Raw genomic sequence first — 15,082 nt, 5'->3', positions numbered from 1 at the left:
TTCTCACTGGTCTCTCAGCCTCCAGCCTCTCCCCATTTCCACAGTCTATGGCTGCTTCCTGGAGAGTTTTCCTGAAATGCTGCTCAACAATATGTCCCACCATGCCTTGGAACCTTCCAACAGTTACCCATCTCTCTTTTCACATGAAAAAGAAACTCCTCACAGTTGGCTCCAAGGCTCTCCACCAGATTTCTCCATCTGACATAGTGGCTCTCTTTACCTACTACTACCCAACTGGCAGTCTTTGTTCTTCTCAAGATCACCTCACCATAGCTCGCTCTCAACTTTCCTGCCTCCAATCCTTGCTTATCCTAATCCCCTAGCCTGAAAACCGTCCCTCACAATCTATCAAACCACAGCCATCTCCATCTTTGATTTCCTTCTAAAATCCTATCTCCTCCAGCAAGCCTTTGCCAATTATTTGCCTGACTCCAAATCAGGTCGAACCCAAAGAACTGAAGCAGCACCCCTGAATGGGAAAACAAATTTTTACATGTGTTTTACATACCCTTTGGATGCAATCTACACCAGTTCTTCTTCTGACCATAGGGAAGATGGAGACTAGGAGTCTGTATCTATCATATGAGACACTTCATTCATTCATTCAATAGTATTAATTGAGCACTTACTATGTGCAGAGCACTGTACTAAGCGCTTGGAATGTACAAATCGGCAACAGATAGAGACAGTCTCTGCCCTTTGATGGGCTTACAGTCTAATCGGGGGAGACAGGCAGACAAGAACAATGGCAATAAATAGAGTCAAGGGGAAGAACATCTCATAAAAACAATGGCAAATAAATAGAATCAGGGTGATGTACATCTCATGAAACAAAATAAATAGGGTGATGAAGATATATACAGTTGAGTGGACATGTACAGTGTTGAGGGGGTGGGAAGGGAGAGGAAAAGGGGGGAGAAGAGGGTTTAGCTGCAGAGAGGTGAATGGGGGGTAAAGGGAGCAGAGGGAAAAGGGGGGAGCTCAGTCTGGGAAGGCCTCTTGGAGGAGGTGAGCTCTAAGTAGGGATTTGAAGAGGGGAAGAGATTAGATTGTCGGAGGTGAGGAGGGAGGGCATTCCAGGACCGTGGGAGGACGTGGCCCAGGGGTCGACGGCAGGATAGGCGAGACTGAGAGACAGTGAGGAGGAGTGGAGCATGCAGGGTGGGCAGTAGAAAGAGAGAAGGGAGGAGAGGTAGGAAGGGGCAGGGTGATGGAGAGCCTTGAAGCCTAGACCTTCAGTTCTTCCTTCTCTAAATCAATGTGAGCCCGATTCCTAACACTAATTTTCATATAATTTAACTCCAACTATTAATCTTATTCATCGCTCTGTTTCAACCCTCAATCTCAAACTATGCAGACCTCACACAGATGATGAAATCCCAAATTTAACCAAGTGGCTCATCAGACTCAAGTACACATATAACACCCCAGGATCGAGCTCAATTTGACTGCACTCTTATGGTGTAGAGGTCCACTGTCTCCCTAAATATAATAATAATAATAATAATGATGGTGGTAATATGTCATTTAGCTATTAAGAGGCACTGAAAAGTCCTCGGTATTTCTATGTATAGGCCTTATTGTGTTTTATAATGTATGTAATGAGCCTTTTGAATTACAGAATTCCATTCAATGAAAATGAAATTGAAAATGCGACCCCCTTGGTGACATGCTTGTAATACATTAAGAATCTACAGGGTGCTAGAAAGACAGCTAGTTTAATTCTGGAGCTTGAATTAATCTGAACTGAGAACTATTTGTAATCTTTAGTTGTTCATCTGAGTACACCCATTTTCACTACTGTTCCTTATTGTTGTCAAAAGGTAAGGAATCAGAATTAAGAAAAAACAGTGTCGTCATCCAAACACAGTTCATTTCTCTACTTCCCAAATCATGATTTGGACAAATAGACTTCAGATCTTATACACATTAATTAGAATTAAATTTGGTGAATGAATACTTTATGTAAATCACTTCCTTTGAGCAATTTAATTTGTGCATATTTTCACATCTCATTTGCCTCATAATTCACCATTGTTGTGGGGAAAATACCCAAAGATTAAGGAATTTAGATTTACTGAAAAATTCTTTAGTAATGCATTACTTTTTTCTACTGGAGGGGTTCTGAAAGGAAGTCCTGCATGGGAATTACTGTCTGCTGATACTAATCAACTCTCATTGTTCATCTTTTATCTATCCAAATGCAATTTTCCAGTACAATATCCAGCACAGTAAATGCACCGTTGTCCATAGCAGTGGACTACCAAAGAATTCTTTCTGCATATAATGACCCATTGCAAATGTAAGGATAAACAATCCAAATTTTTTTTTATTTGAACTCACCTAACCTAAATGATTATAACTGGAGAACATAGTTACTGTAAGGGGTAGAAAAAAATAAATTTGTAGCTAGTTTTTTTGTAGAAAACCCACTAAACCAAGGGAATGTTGTCTTCTTTTGTTTTGTTTTGCTTTGCTGTCTGATTCCCCCGTTTAGACTGTGAGCCCATTATTGGGCAGGTACTGTCTCTATCTGTTGCCGAATTGTACATTCCAAGCGCTTAGTTCAGTGTTCTGCACATAGTAAGCGCTCAATAAATACTATTGAATGAATGAATGACAAAGAAACAGTCTCCAGCTTTGAAAAAGATTTTAAATGATGCAAGTTATCAGATTTAAAATTAACAGCTACCTCAAAAAAAATTTTGTTGTTCTTTGATGTACAAAAATGGGAAATTTTCAGAATTCAAAATTCATTTTTAATTAGAAAGTACAGTAATCACTGAGTAAATCACTCTTTGAAGTGAAGAAATGATTTTAACCCAAACATTCAACTTGTCCTGTAGTGCTAAAAAAATTCAGTGATATCAATATTAATGAACTGTCTGGAGATGCATGTACAAATACTTGAAACACTCAACAATCTAGAATGGTTTGAAAATAAGTACTTTATTACTTTAAATTATTATGTTATGCTTACAACTTGAGTGATCAAAATAAATGATCAAGTACACATACATACATGAGTGCTGAGGATAGGTGCAAATAAGTTCCATAAATGCTAGAGTTGGCCTAAGGGATGAAATGACTCAGGGTGCTGGGAAATTAATTAAGTCTTGTTGGAGGAGGTGGGATTTTCCCATTAATACTACTACTGTGTGAAAGAGAAGGGTGTAACAGATAGAAGCACTTATATGCAAATGGGGTTTTTTTGGCATTCACTTTTCAGCAGATGAAATAACTTAGTGGAATAATACTGAGTTCATTCTTAATTTTTCAGATGAGCCTTACACTACCAGTTGTTCAAATCATAAAAACATTCTGACTCAAGAATCTGATAACATAACTGTGGGACCTCCTGGACATTTTTGAGAATCTATGAACACTGTTCATCCTAAATACATTTAGCTCCTCCTTAACCCCCATCCCCATAGCAATTATTCACATAATTTTGGGTTGCTAAATTCTAAACATATAATTATATTTGCATATTTTAATTTATTTAGGATATTTAACAGTACAACAGAGTTTTCAAAATAAGATTTGTAAAGGTCAGTCCTCTAAGTCTTAAAAGATAATCACTCTATTTTGCAAGGTCAGTTGTAACTTTTTCATGACTGTCAGCTGAGGTTTACCAGAGATGACATTTTGCAGCAATGACTAGGTAAAATAACAAAGTTCCTTGTCATCATTCTCAAACTGAACACATCACTCAAAGAACGTCTCAGTTAACAACAACTGAATTTCTCAACGAAGATGCATCTAGCCCTAGACCCATCTTCAAGTGGTGGTGTTCCAGTCTGGGTTGTGACATCTAGCAAACTACAGTTCTTCTTGAGGTATAAGATGTTGGCCAGCATCTAGGTAAGATTCTTTTTAACCTTGGTACCTCACCACCCTTATAAAGATATTTTCAATCTCCAAGTGAATTATAGGTATTTCTGCCACAAGAGGTCGAGAAGCAGTGAGACCTAGCAGAAAGAGCACAGGCCTGGGAGTCAGAGGTCCTGGGTTCTCATCCTGACTCTGCCAGTTGCTTGCTGGTGACCTGGGGCAAGTCGTTTAACTTATCTGTGCCTTAGTTTCCTCAACTGTAAAATGGGGATTCAATCCCTGTTCTCCCTCCTACTTAGACTGTGAGCCCCATGTGGGACAGGGACTGTGTCCAACCTAATTAATCTGTACCTACCCCAGAGCCTAGAACAGCATTTGACACATAATAAGCGCTTAACGAATACCATAAAAAGAAGTCAAGCTGACCTTTGTAAAGCCTACAGCGGCATTTCTGATTTTCAGATCTTATCCTCCTGTACCTCGGTGTGGCTGTTGCAATGATTCTGTTAAGATCACTGTAGAATGTTTCTGTCCCCTTGGTGAGTGTTCCTTGGTATTGAGTGACTTGTGCTTGACAGGCAAGCTAAGGTTAATTGGTGAATTACTCATGCATCTGGGAAGATTTGGACAACTTTGTCTCCTTGCCCCCAACCCAATGAAACCCACCCCTTAGCCTGCATTACCAATTCTTTGGGCTGAGAACACCATTTACTGTGCAACCACTTTGGATTTACTATCGTTTGGCAGAACTTCAATAATAATACCACTCTCCCTTTACATTTTAACAAAGTGGGAAATAAACCCGGGGCCATCTTAGTAGGTAAGGCATCATGATCTCCAACCACCTGGCTCTCTAGAGTCTGCGAAGCTCTGCAGTAAGTGGAAAAGATTTTATTTTAATCTATGGGAGAACCCAAATGAAGCTCTCAGCATTAAGATTTATAGGGTATTTAAACTGGTATAAAATCTTAATGGAATCTATTTTTCTTGAATTACCGTTACAGACTCGCAGGCTATAACACTGTAAAAGTAAATCTATGGTAATTGAATTGGGTGATAGTCAGAACTGGAGACACCACTTAGGTTGCCTGTGCTCCATGACAGTGAATGTCGTCAAGGCAAAAAATATACATTTTCCAAGGAACACGAGCGGCCTGGAAGTGTTTCAAGAAGTCATCAACGACAGTGTACCTTGTCATCTAAGGAGATCTCTTTCAGCCTTGTACTGGCTCATCAAGAAGCACTCCGGTCTGTTCATAAGGGGCCACGGGTTCAGACGAATGGATCAATGAGCCCCACGGGGGACAGGGACTGGGTCTGATCTGATTGCACATCTCAGGGCTTAACCCAGCGCTTGACACATAGCAGGCGCTTCCCAAATCAGACGTCAATCATTGATTATTTTCACTGGACTTTTCTCTTTCAGGCCCTGCTACAAAAAAGAAGTACGTCAGTTATAACAACCTAGTCATCTAATCCGTTCCATCCAACGGAAATATGAGGGCAGAAGACCTTCAATTATTCAGTCATCCAACCTGGCAGAGGACTCTTCCCGTCGTGCAGCATCCCATCACTGGAGGAGTTTAACGGCTGGGCAATTACTGGAGACCAATGTTAGAGGATCTAAGTGTCCTAAACAGCTGCTTTTGAAATATCCTTAATTAATCTTGGCTTATTAAGTCACTGGCATCAGCACTGCCACTCGGCTGTGACTTCAGACCGTCTCAACGAATGGGTACCTAGCTCCTTATAAATGAACTGCATTTAGTGATGGTGACTTTACAGGGGCTGATTTGTCATTCTATGTACTTCCAGACTGCAAGGTTTTAAAAACTTCCTGTACAGTTTGTGAGGATTTTTGCGTATTGCCATCCAATGTTGTTTCAAAGGTCACTGTTTGTTTTGAATGCCCAGTTCTGTAGGAGCCCTATTCTCTCAGACATTTGAAAAAATCTTGGCGGACTAAAATGAATCTGTATATTACTGTATAAGTATTATTATCGTATCACAACAAACCATATATGTTATTTTTTTTAAGAAAAAGAGATTTAAAGACCAAAAACTGTGCTGCAAAAGTATGTCCCACCTATCCTCAGCACGATAGGCTACAACAACGAAGAAAGGGATTGGCTGAATTGAATAGAGGTCTTGATATTTGGAATGCATGCCAGTAATGTATTTTACAGTACATGTTAACAATTTATGTTTGATATTTGTATTTGTGTTATATTTTATTTTAGTTAGGTATATGAATATTTTGCAATAATTTTACTACTTACTAAGATATTTGGAAGAAAGAATATGGCTTTTACATGTCTTGAAGTTTTGTTGATGCCCCACTATGACTGACCAGTGTGATAAGGAATTAAAAAAAAGCATGTATGTTTTTTACTGTTTGTAATAAGTAATTTCGTTAATCTTGCTGCTTATGTGCCAATTTAGTGAATCAATCCTTGCCGCAAAGCTCCCCCTTTCCATTCTCTTTCGATCCTGTGATATTGTCCAAGAATGTATCAATAAAAGACTTTGGTTAATTTTTTTATTCACTGCAATAAATCTTTTTAGCTGTTCTTTCCCCCTTTTAGTTACAGTTTATCGCTCCTCACTCCCCAAACCAGAAACCAGGGTAGGATGGTGTCCCAGATTTTCCCACGAGGCACAGGACAAACTATAAGGGTCTAGAGACTCCACTGGGAAGCCTAGACCTAGACTCTCCCTCTGCCCATAATCCCCTGGGCTGCCAGTCTCACCTGAAGTAGGCCACAAACTTGGGATCCCCACCCTTCCAGAACTGCCCAGGAATCATACATCAGGATTCTTCAAGGGAATCCCTCCTGCCCTCTTCAGATACCCCTCTCCCTTGCACAGGTCCTCCCTCTGGCCTGAAATTCCCTCCCCCTGAATATCCAACAGATCACCACCACCACCCACCTTCAGAGTCTTATTAAAATCACATCTCTTCCAAGAGCCCTTCCCTGACTAAACCCTTATATCCTCCCTTCCCTATACTTTCTGTGTCACCTACGTACTTGGCTTCATACCCTTTAAGCATTTGATACTCACACCACCCTCTGCCCCCCATCACTCAAGTATGCATCCACAATTTATTTTAATGTCTGTCACCCTCTTAAGACTGTAAGCTCCTTTGAGACAGGGAATGTGCCTACCAGCTCTATTGCATTGCACTCTCCCAAGTGCTTACTTAGTACAGTGCTATGCAAAGAGTAAGCACTCAATAAATATCATTGATTGAGGGATTACACCCAGGATGTCTCCCACCAGGGAAGCATCCCCTCTCCTCCAAGTTAAGGTAACGCTGGTTCCAAATAGGATCTCTGACTACCTACTTACTTTGTTAGGCAAGTCTTGGGCTTGGCAGTTGTCTTCTAATCAGTTCTCTTAAGAACCCAGCTCTGGATAACACTTTGGGGGCATTTCCTCCTCTCCCATCAGGCAGGTGGGCTGCGGGGGGTGGAGGGGAGGGGACATCTCTAAGAGAGCATCTAGTAATAATAATGTTAATAAAGTTGGTATTTGTTAAGCACTTGCTATATGCAGAGCACTGTTCTAAGTGCTGGGGCAGATACAGGGTAATCAGGTTGTCCCATGTGAGGCTCACAGTTAATCCCCATTTTACAGATGAGGTAACTGAGGCACAGAGAAGTTAAGTGACTTGCCCACAGTCACACAGCTGACAAGTGGCAGAGTCACGATTCGAACCCATGACCTCTGACTCCCAAGCCCGGGCTCTTTCGACTGAGCCACGCTGCTTCTGTCAGGGTCACCCAGTCCCTTTAAGCAAGTCATCGGAACCAGATTTACATGACACATGGGAGTTCATCACCTAGAGATGATAAGTTGATTTAATTTGAGAAAAGTGCCTGTATTTAATAGAGACCTTGATATTTTATGGCTGCATCTGGTCTTTCTACCCAATCTCTAGATCATGTCCTGGGAATCTCAGTCATAGTGCTCTGAATTCCTGGGCTAATGAACTGATGCTTCTGATTTTCTCAGGCCTCTGACTCTAATAACCTGACATGCCAATCTCCTTACTCAACATCGTGCCCATTAAGCATGATTGCTTCCTCCCCATTTCCACCTCTCCAACATAAACCTATCAGTGGGACCCTTCCTTCCTACCCATCCTCTCCTATAGGCCACCTGAGGTGTGGGAGGGCTACACAGGTAAAAGAGGTGAGGAATAGAGGTCATTACCTGGATACTTTTAGCCACAAACTGGTTCCAACTAAAATATCTGGATTACTGAGGCAAGTGTATTTTTGGTTGCAAGTAGATGAATAATTTTTTCAATTCTCCATTTCACCCATCTGCCGTACACCTTGCCTAGGCTAAGAGAATGGAAATGGAAACCTGCAACCAATCAATGCCACTGGTGGCTTAGTGGAAAGAGCATGGGCTTGGGAGTCAGAGGTCATGGGTTCTAATCCCGGCTCTGCCACTTGTCTGCTGTGTGACCTTGGGCAAGTCACTTCACTTCTCTGTGCCTCAGTTACCTCATATGTAAAGTGGGGATTAAAAGTCTGAGCCCCACATGGGACAACATGATTACCTGTATCTACCCCAGCGCTTAGAACAGTGCTTGGCACATAGTAAGTGCTTAACAAATACCATTATTATTATTATTATTATTATTATCATTATTATTACTATTATTAGTGAATGCTTAGGAGAGGGCAATATAACAGAAGTGGTAGACACGTTTCCTGACCACACCAATCCCTCTATATTAATCTGATAACCCTTCAGGCCACAAAAACCCAAAAGAAAAAAAAAACAGAAAGGAGAATCAGGTATTAAGACACTTCTTCAGTTAACTGTCTGAATTTCTAACTCCAAACCCTTGTAGGAAGTTCGACAATGATGACTTCTCTCATTTTACCCTTGGCAAATCAGACTATGTGACCAGCAACCCAAAAACATTACACCAGGTTGTCATGCTGGATTTGAAATTATGGGGATGCAATATATTCCACTTAAAAAAAAATTCTGAAGTCTGGTTCTGTCTCTTGAAATTTCCTTCTTTAAAAGACATGAGAAATAGTGATGGCAGAGTGCCAGGTATGAGATGGATCTAGAATAGAATCTAAGCCAAGAATGGGAAAATCCTGGTGGGCTGATGCTGAGTGGGTTGAGTTGAACTGCATCCATGGCCACATGGGAAGAGATGTGGAATAGAGCTGTCAGCGGCTGCAGAGTTCTTTGGAGGAAGCTATAAGAAGCCATTTGCAAGCAGCAGCCAAAAGTGGTGAATTTATGCTCGTCAAACCTCTCCACCACCTCTTCCCTCAGTGCAGGCTTCATGATGCTGAATTTAAGATTTCTCAAAACAATTTTCAGAGCAAGTGTGGTGTCGGGCATGCACACACGTACACACACCCCCCTACCATGTTTTGCAATTTATGAGAAACAGTAGACATCTGGCCACTGTAGGCAACATCATAATGAGGAACAAAGCCACTCCACCCAATAATGTCAGCCAAGGCTTCTTCGAGCCTGTGGAAATGGAGGCTAGCTCTACCGAGACAAAATTAAATGGAGCATGGAGCAAACTATCCAGATACATAAGAAAAGCAAACCATCGCTATGGAATTATGGAATTATGACTATCAATCAAATTCTCTGGGAAAGAGACTAACTCCCCACTTCACTCTGAATACAGTGCTAAAAGCAAAGTGATCAGATTTTCCCAAACTCAAAGCCAGCCACTACCCTGCAGAGAAAACAGGCTGTCTGATTTTATAAATTCACTCAATGGTTGCGGGGAGGGGAGAGTCAACCATAATTAAAGGGAGAAGGGTTGTGTTGCCTTTCCCTTTCTGCTGCAGAGTAGGCTGGCCCTTACTAATGTTTTCTATTGTTTCAGTTCCTCCCTGCCCTGTAACTGCTTAATCACATCCACACAGGTTTCTAGGAGAGCATCCAGGAAGGGGAGGAAGGGAATGTGGAAGGACAAGGGGAGGAGAGGAAAGAGGACTAGAGTTAAATACAGATGTTGTAGCACTGGATGGAGGAATGGGTAGTAAGATGGTGAGTAGGACAGTGGGACATATCATTCCAAAGTGGGACTGATGTGTTGGTATTGAGATATCGGCACCCCTAACACATAGACTTTTTTCTCATTTTCCACTGCTTCAGGGAAAATTTTAGCTCATAAACACCTTGCTCTCTCTTTCCCCTTTCTTTTGCTTGCCCTGAATGTCCTACTGCACTGTGAGTGGGGAAGTGGCACACATTTGAAATGGATTCAATGGGCAGATACCCGATTATCTACACAGCTGGTGTCCTAATTGCAGAAACACTCTGGCTCTCCACCTTCAGAACCTACTCAAGACAATACAGGAAAATAAAGCCTTCATGCAGAGTAATTATCCCCATCATTGAGGCAAGCAGCAAACTAGCTAAGTCTATTGTTAAAGTAACTGGAATCTCATTTACCTCTGAAAACTAAGGGACTCTGGGTTCTCCACATGCTGGATATTAGAATATATCTAATAATTACATTCTAATAAGGATAATTCCAATTATATTATCATAATGATCAGAATGCTATCATAATCACCACTGTATGTAAGATCGTGATGCTTGAAGGAGATTTTTAAAAATTCAAAACATTTCAACACACTCTCCAAAACAGAGGCCTGGATTTTACCCCACAGCCAAGACAAAAATCACAGAACCATATCCATGGCTGTGTAGTCACCCTTCATATTTGAAGATGACTGTCCTAAGACAGAGAGTCAAAATGAAAACAATGTCAAGTGATAAAAACAACATATCAGTACAACAAGGGAACATATCTGTGCATGTGTGTGTGTGTGTGTGTGTGTGTGAGGGTAAGGTGCTGTAGGCCCTGTCAGTCTCACAACAGTCTTTTCAGACATATTTTGAACTGCAGGTCAGCTTTCCTGCCAGTGGAATCTTCTTCTAGCATGAAATCCAATTAAATTCATCCACATGTGGATTGTGGCTAAAAAAAGTGATGAGGGACAAATGTTTCTTTCTAAAGTGTGCACAAAGAAATGTGGAGATATTTACTATTGTCCAGTACCTGAAGATCTGCTTTCAAGCTTTCTCTTCAATATGAAAATATTTCCAGTTTCTGCATGAATAAAAAGAAATCCTTGATTTTGTGTAGCCATTTAATTTCCAAAGTATTTTCATATAATCTGAGTCATTTTTGTGCTCATAACATCCCCATGAGGTAGGGGAATATATTTTTTATCTCCATTCTGCAGGTGGGGAACCTGAAGGATGAAGGGTTAAGTGATTTGCCCAAGGTCACATAGCAGACAGAGCTCTGATTACAAACCTGCTCCTCTGACTCTCAGACCCAAACTCTTTCCATTAACTTGCCTCCGGTGATTCACCTACATAAAACAGTCAAATCAACTTTGTGTAAGAGCATGACTAATTTCTAATTAGTGGGTTCCTGGGTTACTGGGTTACTGCTGTTCCACTCCACAAAGAGTTACAGGTTTCAGTCAAAGAGTGAGCAAGAGTGAGGGAGAAGACCCAAATTGGAGAGTAGTTGTTCATTACCCTCCTCCCATAATTTATCGATCAATCTATCAGTAAGTAGTATACACTGAGTGGCTCTAGAGTGTAAAACACTGCCATTTTAAATGCTTGAGAAAGTGCAAGAAAAGATAGACACATGTTTCCTGCCATCAAGCAGCCTTTATTTTTTATGGTATTTGTCAAGTGCTTACTACATGCCAGGTACTCTACTAAGTGCTGGGGTGGATACAAACTAATTAGGTTGGGCTCAATCCATCATAATCCCCATTTTACAGATGAGGGAAATGAGGCCCACAAAAGTGAAGTGACTTGCCCAAGGTCACACAGCGGACAAGTGATGGATCAGGATTAGAACCCAGGTCCTTCTGACAATCAAATGATGTCACCATCTCTACAGGCTATCTGTCCTGACCTCAAAGGGTCACCAGGCATGCCTAGACTATGCTTTGCGAAATATCATTTAAAATATTTGGGGATTCATCTGGACAATAGATTTCAGAGTCAACAAGTTTGACATGTGAAAATCAACTCCAGGGGTAAGTAATATCCAGCCTTGAATTGCCAAAACACATTTTGCAATGAGCAGGAGGATGAGGGAGAAAGAGAGATTGTGATGGAGAGAGAGGGAAATGAAGAGAGGGAAAGAGGGGGAGGGAGAAGGAGGGAGAGATGGAGAATTTATCTAAGTTGTGACTCCACAGGAGGAGTCTTCCTAGCTATCCATCAAATGTGTACAGTACTCTGATGAAGGTAATCGGCATCTAAAGAAAGTTGGGCAGATGAGATATAGAGAGCTCAAAACAAATATGTATGTATAAAAGCCACTGTATTCTCCCAGTTATTGCAACTAATTCTCCCTTTGTAAGTAAAATGAATACTTGTTATATGTCTTTTTAATTGTGAAAATGGTCACTGGAGAGCTAGACTCCAATTCCACCAATTCTTCTCATATCTAAGTATGCAACTGGGTGGAGGAGAAACTAGGTTGCCCGATTTCCCACCTGGGGGTGGCCCCAGGGAAGTGGGAGGCAGGACTTGCCACGAAGCTCCATAGAAGGAAGGGAGCCAGGCTGACCGAGGGTTTGTGGAATGGGGAAAATCTGTGCAAGCAGATTTTGCAGCAGCTCTATTCTAGCTTTCCCTGCATATCCCCAGGCCTCAGGGCTGCTGCCCCTCCAGGGGTCAGAGCAATGTGGGTTAAGGGGGTGGGGGTGGAGGCACATACATGTGTGATTTCTACCACCGAACCAGCAGATTGAGAGGCTGGGGGTGGGGGGGACACCAAAGTTCAACTCCCGACTTATCAGCCTGAGTTCCAGAGCCATGGCCAGAGCAAGAAAACCAGGAAACTACCTGTGGCTCCTCTCAAAAACCTGGTTCCTCTGGCCCTGATCCCAGGGCAGGCAAAGGAAACAAAATGAGAAGGCTCTTGTTGTTTCCCTTTTCTTTTAAAAAAAACCTGACCAAAAATAAATTCCCTGGGGCCAGCAGCTCCTGTCCAGACTCCATTACGGTCACACAGATGTGTGCAGGAGGTAGGCGAAGGGACCATGTCAGATTGCATCACTTGACTGTGGAAGAAGGTGATGCCATGTTAGATCATAGATCAACCCCTTCTACCAAGGATTGGTAGATTTGATAGGATGCCCAGACAAATTCCTAATCCAAACAACACCTTTTATTCCCTTCTCTCTACCCTATTTTCTCTTTCTTTCTGTTCTTGCTCTATTTGGTCAACTGCCACTCTACTTCACTATAATAAGAATCTAACAGGTGAGGTTAAATATTCAATTTTTACAAAGTGTATCTTGCTGAGGTCTGGCATCTGAGGTTAGGGCATTAGCCTTTTGCCTAATGAATGAGACTCTTTGTATCTATAAAATAATTATTTGAAGATGTACCAATCCCTAAACCATAGTATTTTAAATTTATTTACACAGCTAAAGTCTCAGTAATCACAGAAATTACTTTCAATTTTAACTGGTGCCAGATGCATTCTTAGGTACCTGGCCATTAGACATTAAATTCAATCAAGCTTGGAGAATATTTAGGCAGAAATTACTTTTATAAAAATGCATTTTCTTGAAAAGCAATTCTAAGGGTTGATCTTTTTCCTACCTAACCCATCATAATTTTTAAGATGCACTTTAGAATATTCTTATTAAACTCTCAAACTTAAGCTAGCTGGAAACCTTTGGAAGCTGCCTTAATTCTTTCAGGTGAGTAGAATACCATCTTTGCAAATGTCTGCTCCCATTCAGGAAACTACCATAATAGCCTGAAAAAAGTGAATCCAGTTGCCACAAGTGCCTAGCACTCTAAGGGAGTAACCCACATTCTGGGAGAATGAAACTAACTTGAATTTGCATAATCTCTTTTTGCCTAGGTGTTCAGTCCTTGGGAGGTAGATAGAGCAGATATCAGAGGGTTGGGCTTACTATTTAAATAGCAAAATACTCTCATCCAGTGGTCTCAGAATGCTTTGCTAATAGGCACTCCATTATTCCAAACATTTTATAATGGAACTTTAAATGGTTTTCCTAATGTTGCACAACATATAAGTGGCAGATCTTTGAATGTCACACTGAATGCCTGCCTTCAAATAGTTCTGTCTATTTACATAATGACTTTCTTACACTGAGCTCAGAGTGTTTTACACACACACTTATATAGTATAAAGAATTACTATACTCCTTTCAAAGGCAGAGAGAGAGCTGCCCTTTGTGTTCAGAGATGGTGTTACTGACTGCGAGGTTGCTAGCCTCATGCATGTTATGCAGGCAATGAAGCAGGAAAGGTGATGTTAGACAGACAGTGCTTTCCAGATTGTGCTGATGTATTTCCTATTTACAGCCCTTGTCTGCAACCTTCTTCAGTCTGCCACTTGCTAACTCGACCTTCCACCTCTGTGAACAGGGACCTGGGAAATGAATATGATGGCTCTGGAATAAGGTGGAGGTAGGGGTTCCCCTGGAGAAACACTCTAGTTTTGGTAGGATGGGCAGGATCCCACATGATATCCTAATATGTGACAATGCTATGTGCCTAGCAAAAACACACAACATAACATGAAGTCAGCATAAAGAGCTAGAGAGAGAATCGAACTTTTCTCCACGTCAAGGAGGTCAGATGTCTGGAATTGGCCCTACCCATCCAGCTGGTGTGCCTACCTCTGTTTCATCCCAGCACTCCTCAACGATTGGGATACCCCTAAATCTGTTAAACATGGTTCTGTCCTCAATCAATCCATAAACCATATTTATTGAATGCCTACTGTGTGCAGAGCACTGCTAAGAGCTTGAGAGAGTATGATGTAACAATATAACAGAGTTGGTAGACATATTCCCTGCCCACAACGAGCTTGCAGTCTAGTGAGGGAGGAAGACATTGACATAAATAAATCAATTACAGATCTGTACATAAGAGTTTGGGGCTGAGGGAGGGGTGAATAAAGAGAGAAAATCCAAGTGCAAGGGCAACACAAACCCTGTCCTCTCCCTGACTTCCCTGTCACTGTGGACGGCACTACCATCCTTCCCATCTTACAGGCCCGCAACCTTGGTGTCGTCCTTGACTCAGCTCTCTCATTCACCCCACACATCCAATCCATCACCAACATCTGCCGGTCTCACCTTCACAATATCACCAAGATCCGCCCTTTCCTCTCCAACCAAACTGTTATCGTGCTGGTACAAGCTCTCACAAT

General features: G+C 41.5%; 1 protein-coding gene across 2 annotated transcripts in view; it reads left to right on the top strand.

The window, feature by feature from the left end:
* Positions 1-6,390, top strand: part of GRM7 (glutamate metabotropic receptor 7) — a 780,988-nt gene extending 774,598 nt beyond the window's left edge. For both annotated transcript variants that reach the window (XM_029052142.2, XM_029052141.2), the window contains one exon: positions 5,261-6,390. Coding sequence is in view for 1 of the 2 variants with exons in the window: in XM_029052141.2 (XP_028907974.1) it covers positions 5,261-5,310 (50 nt within the window). In the remaining variant the exon portion in view is untranslated. The remainder of the gene's footprint in view (positions 1-5,260) is intronic.
* The last annotated feature ends 8,692 nt before the right edge of the window (positions 6,391-15,082 follow it).

The sequence above is a fragment of the Ornithorhynchus anatinus genome, chromosome X1, assembly GCF_004115215.2.
Source record: "Ornithorhynchus anatinus isolate Pmale09 chromosome X1, mOrnAna1.pri.v4, whole genome shotgun sequence".
NCBI classification, from domain to species: Eukaryota; Metazoa; Chordata; class Mammalia; order Monotremata; family Ornithorhynchidae; genus Ornithorhynchus; species Ornithorhynchus anatinus.
This window is presented reverse-complemented; position numbering and strand designations above follow the sequence as displayed.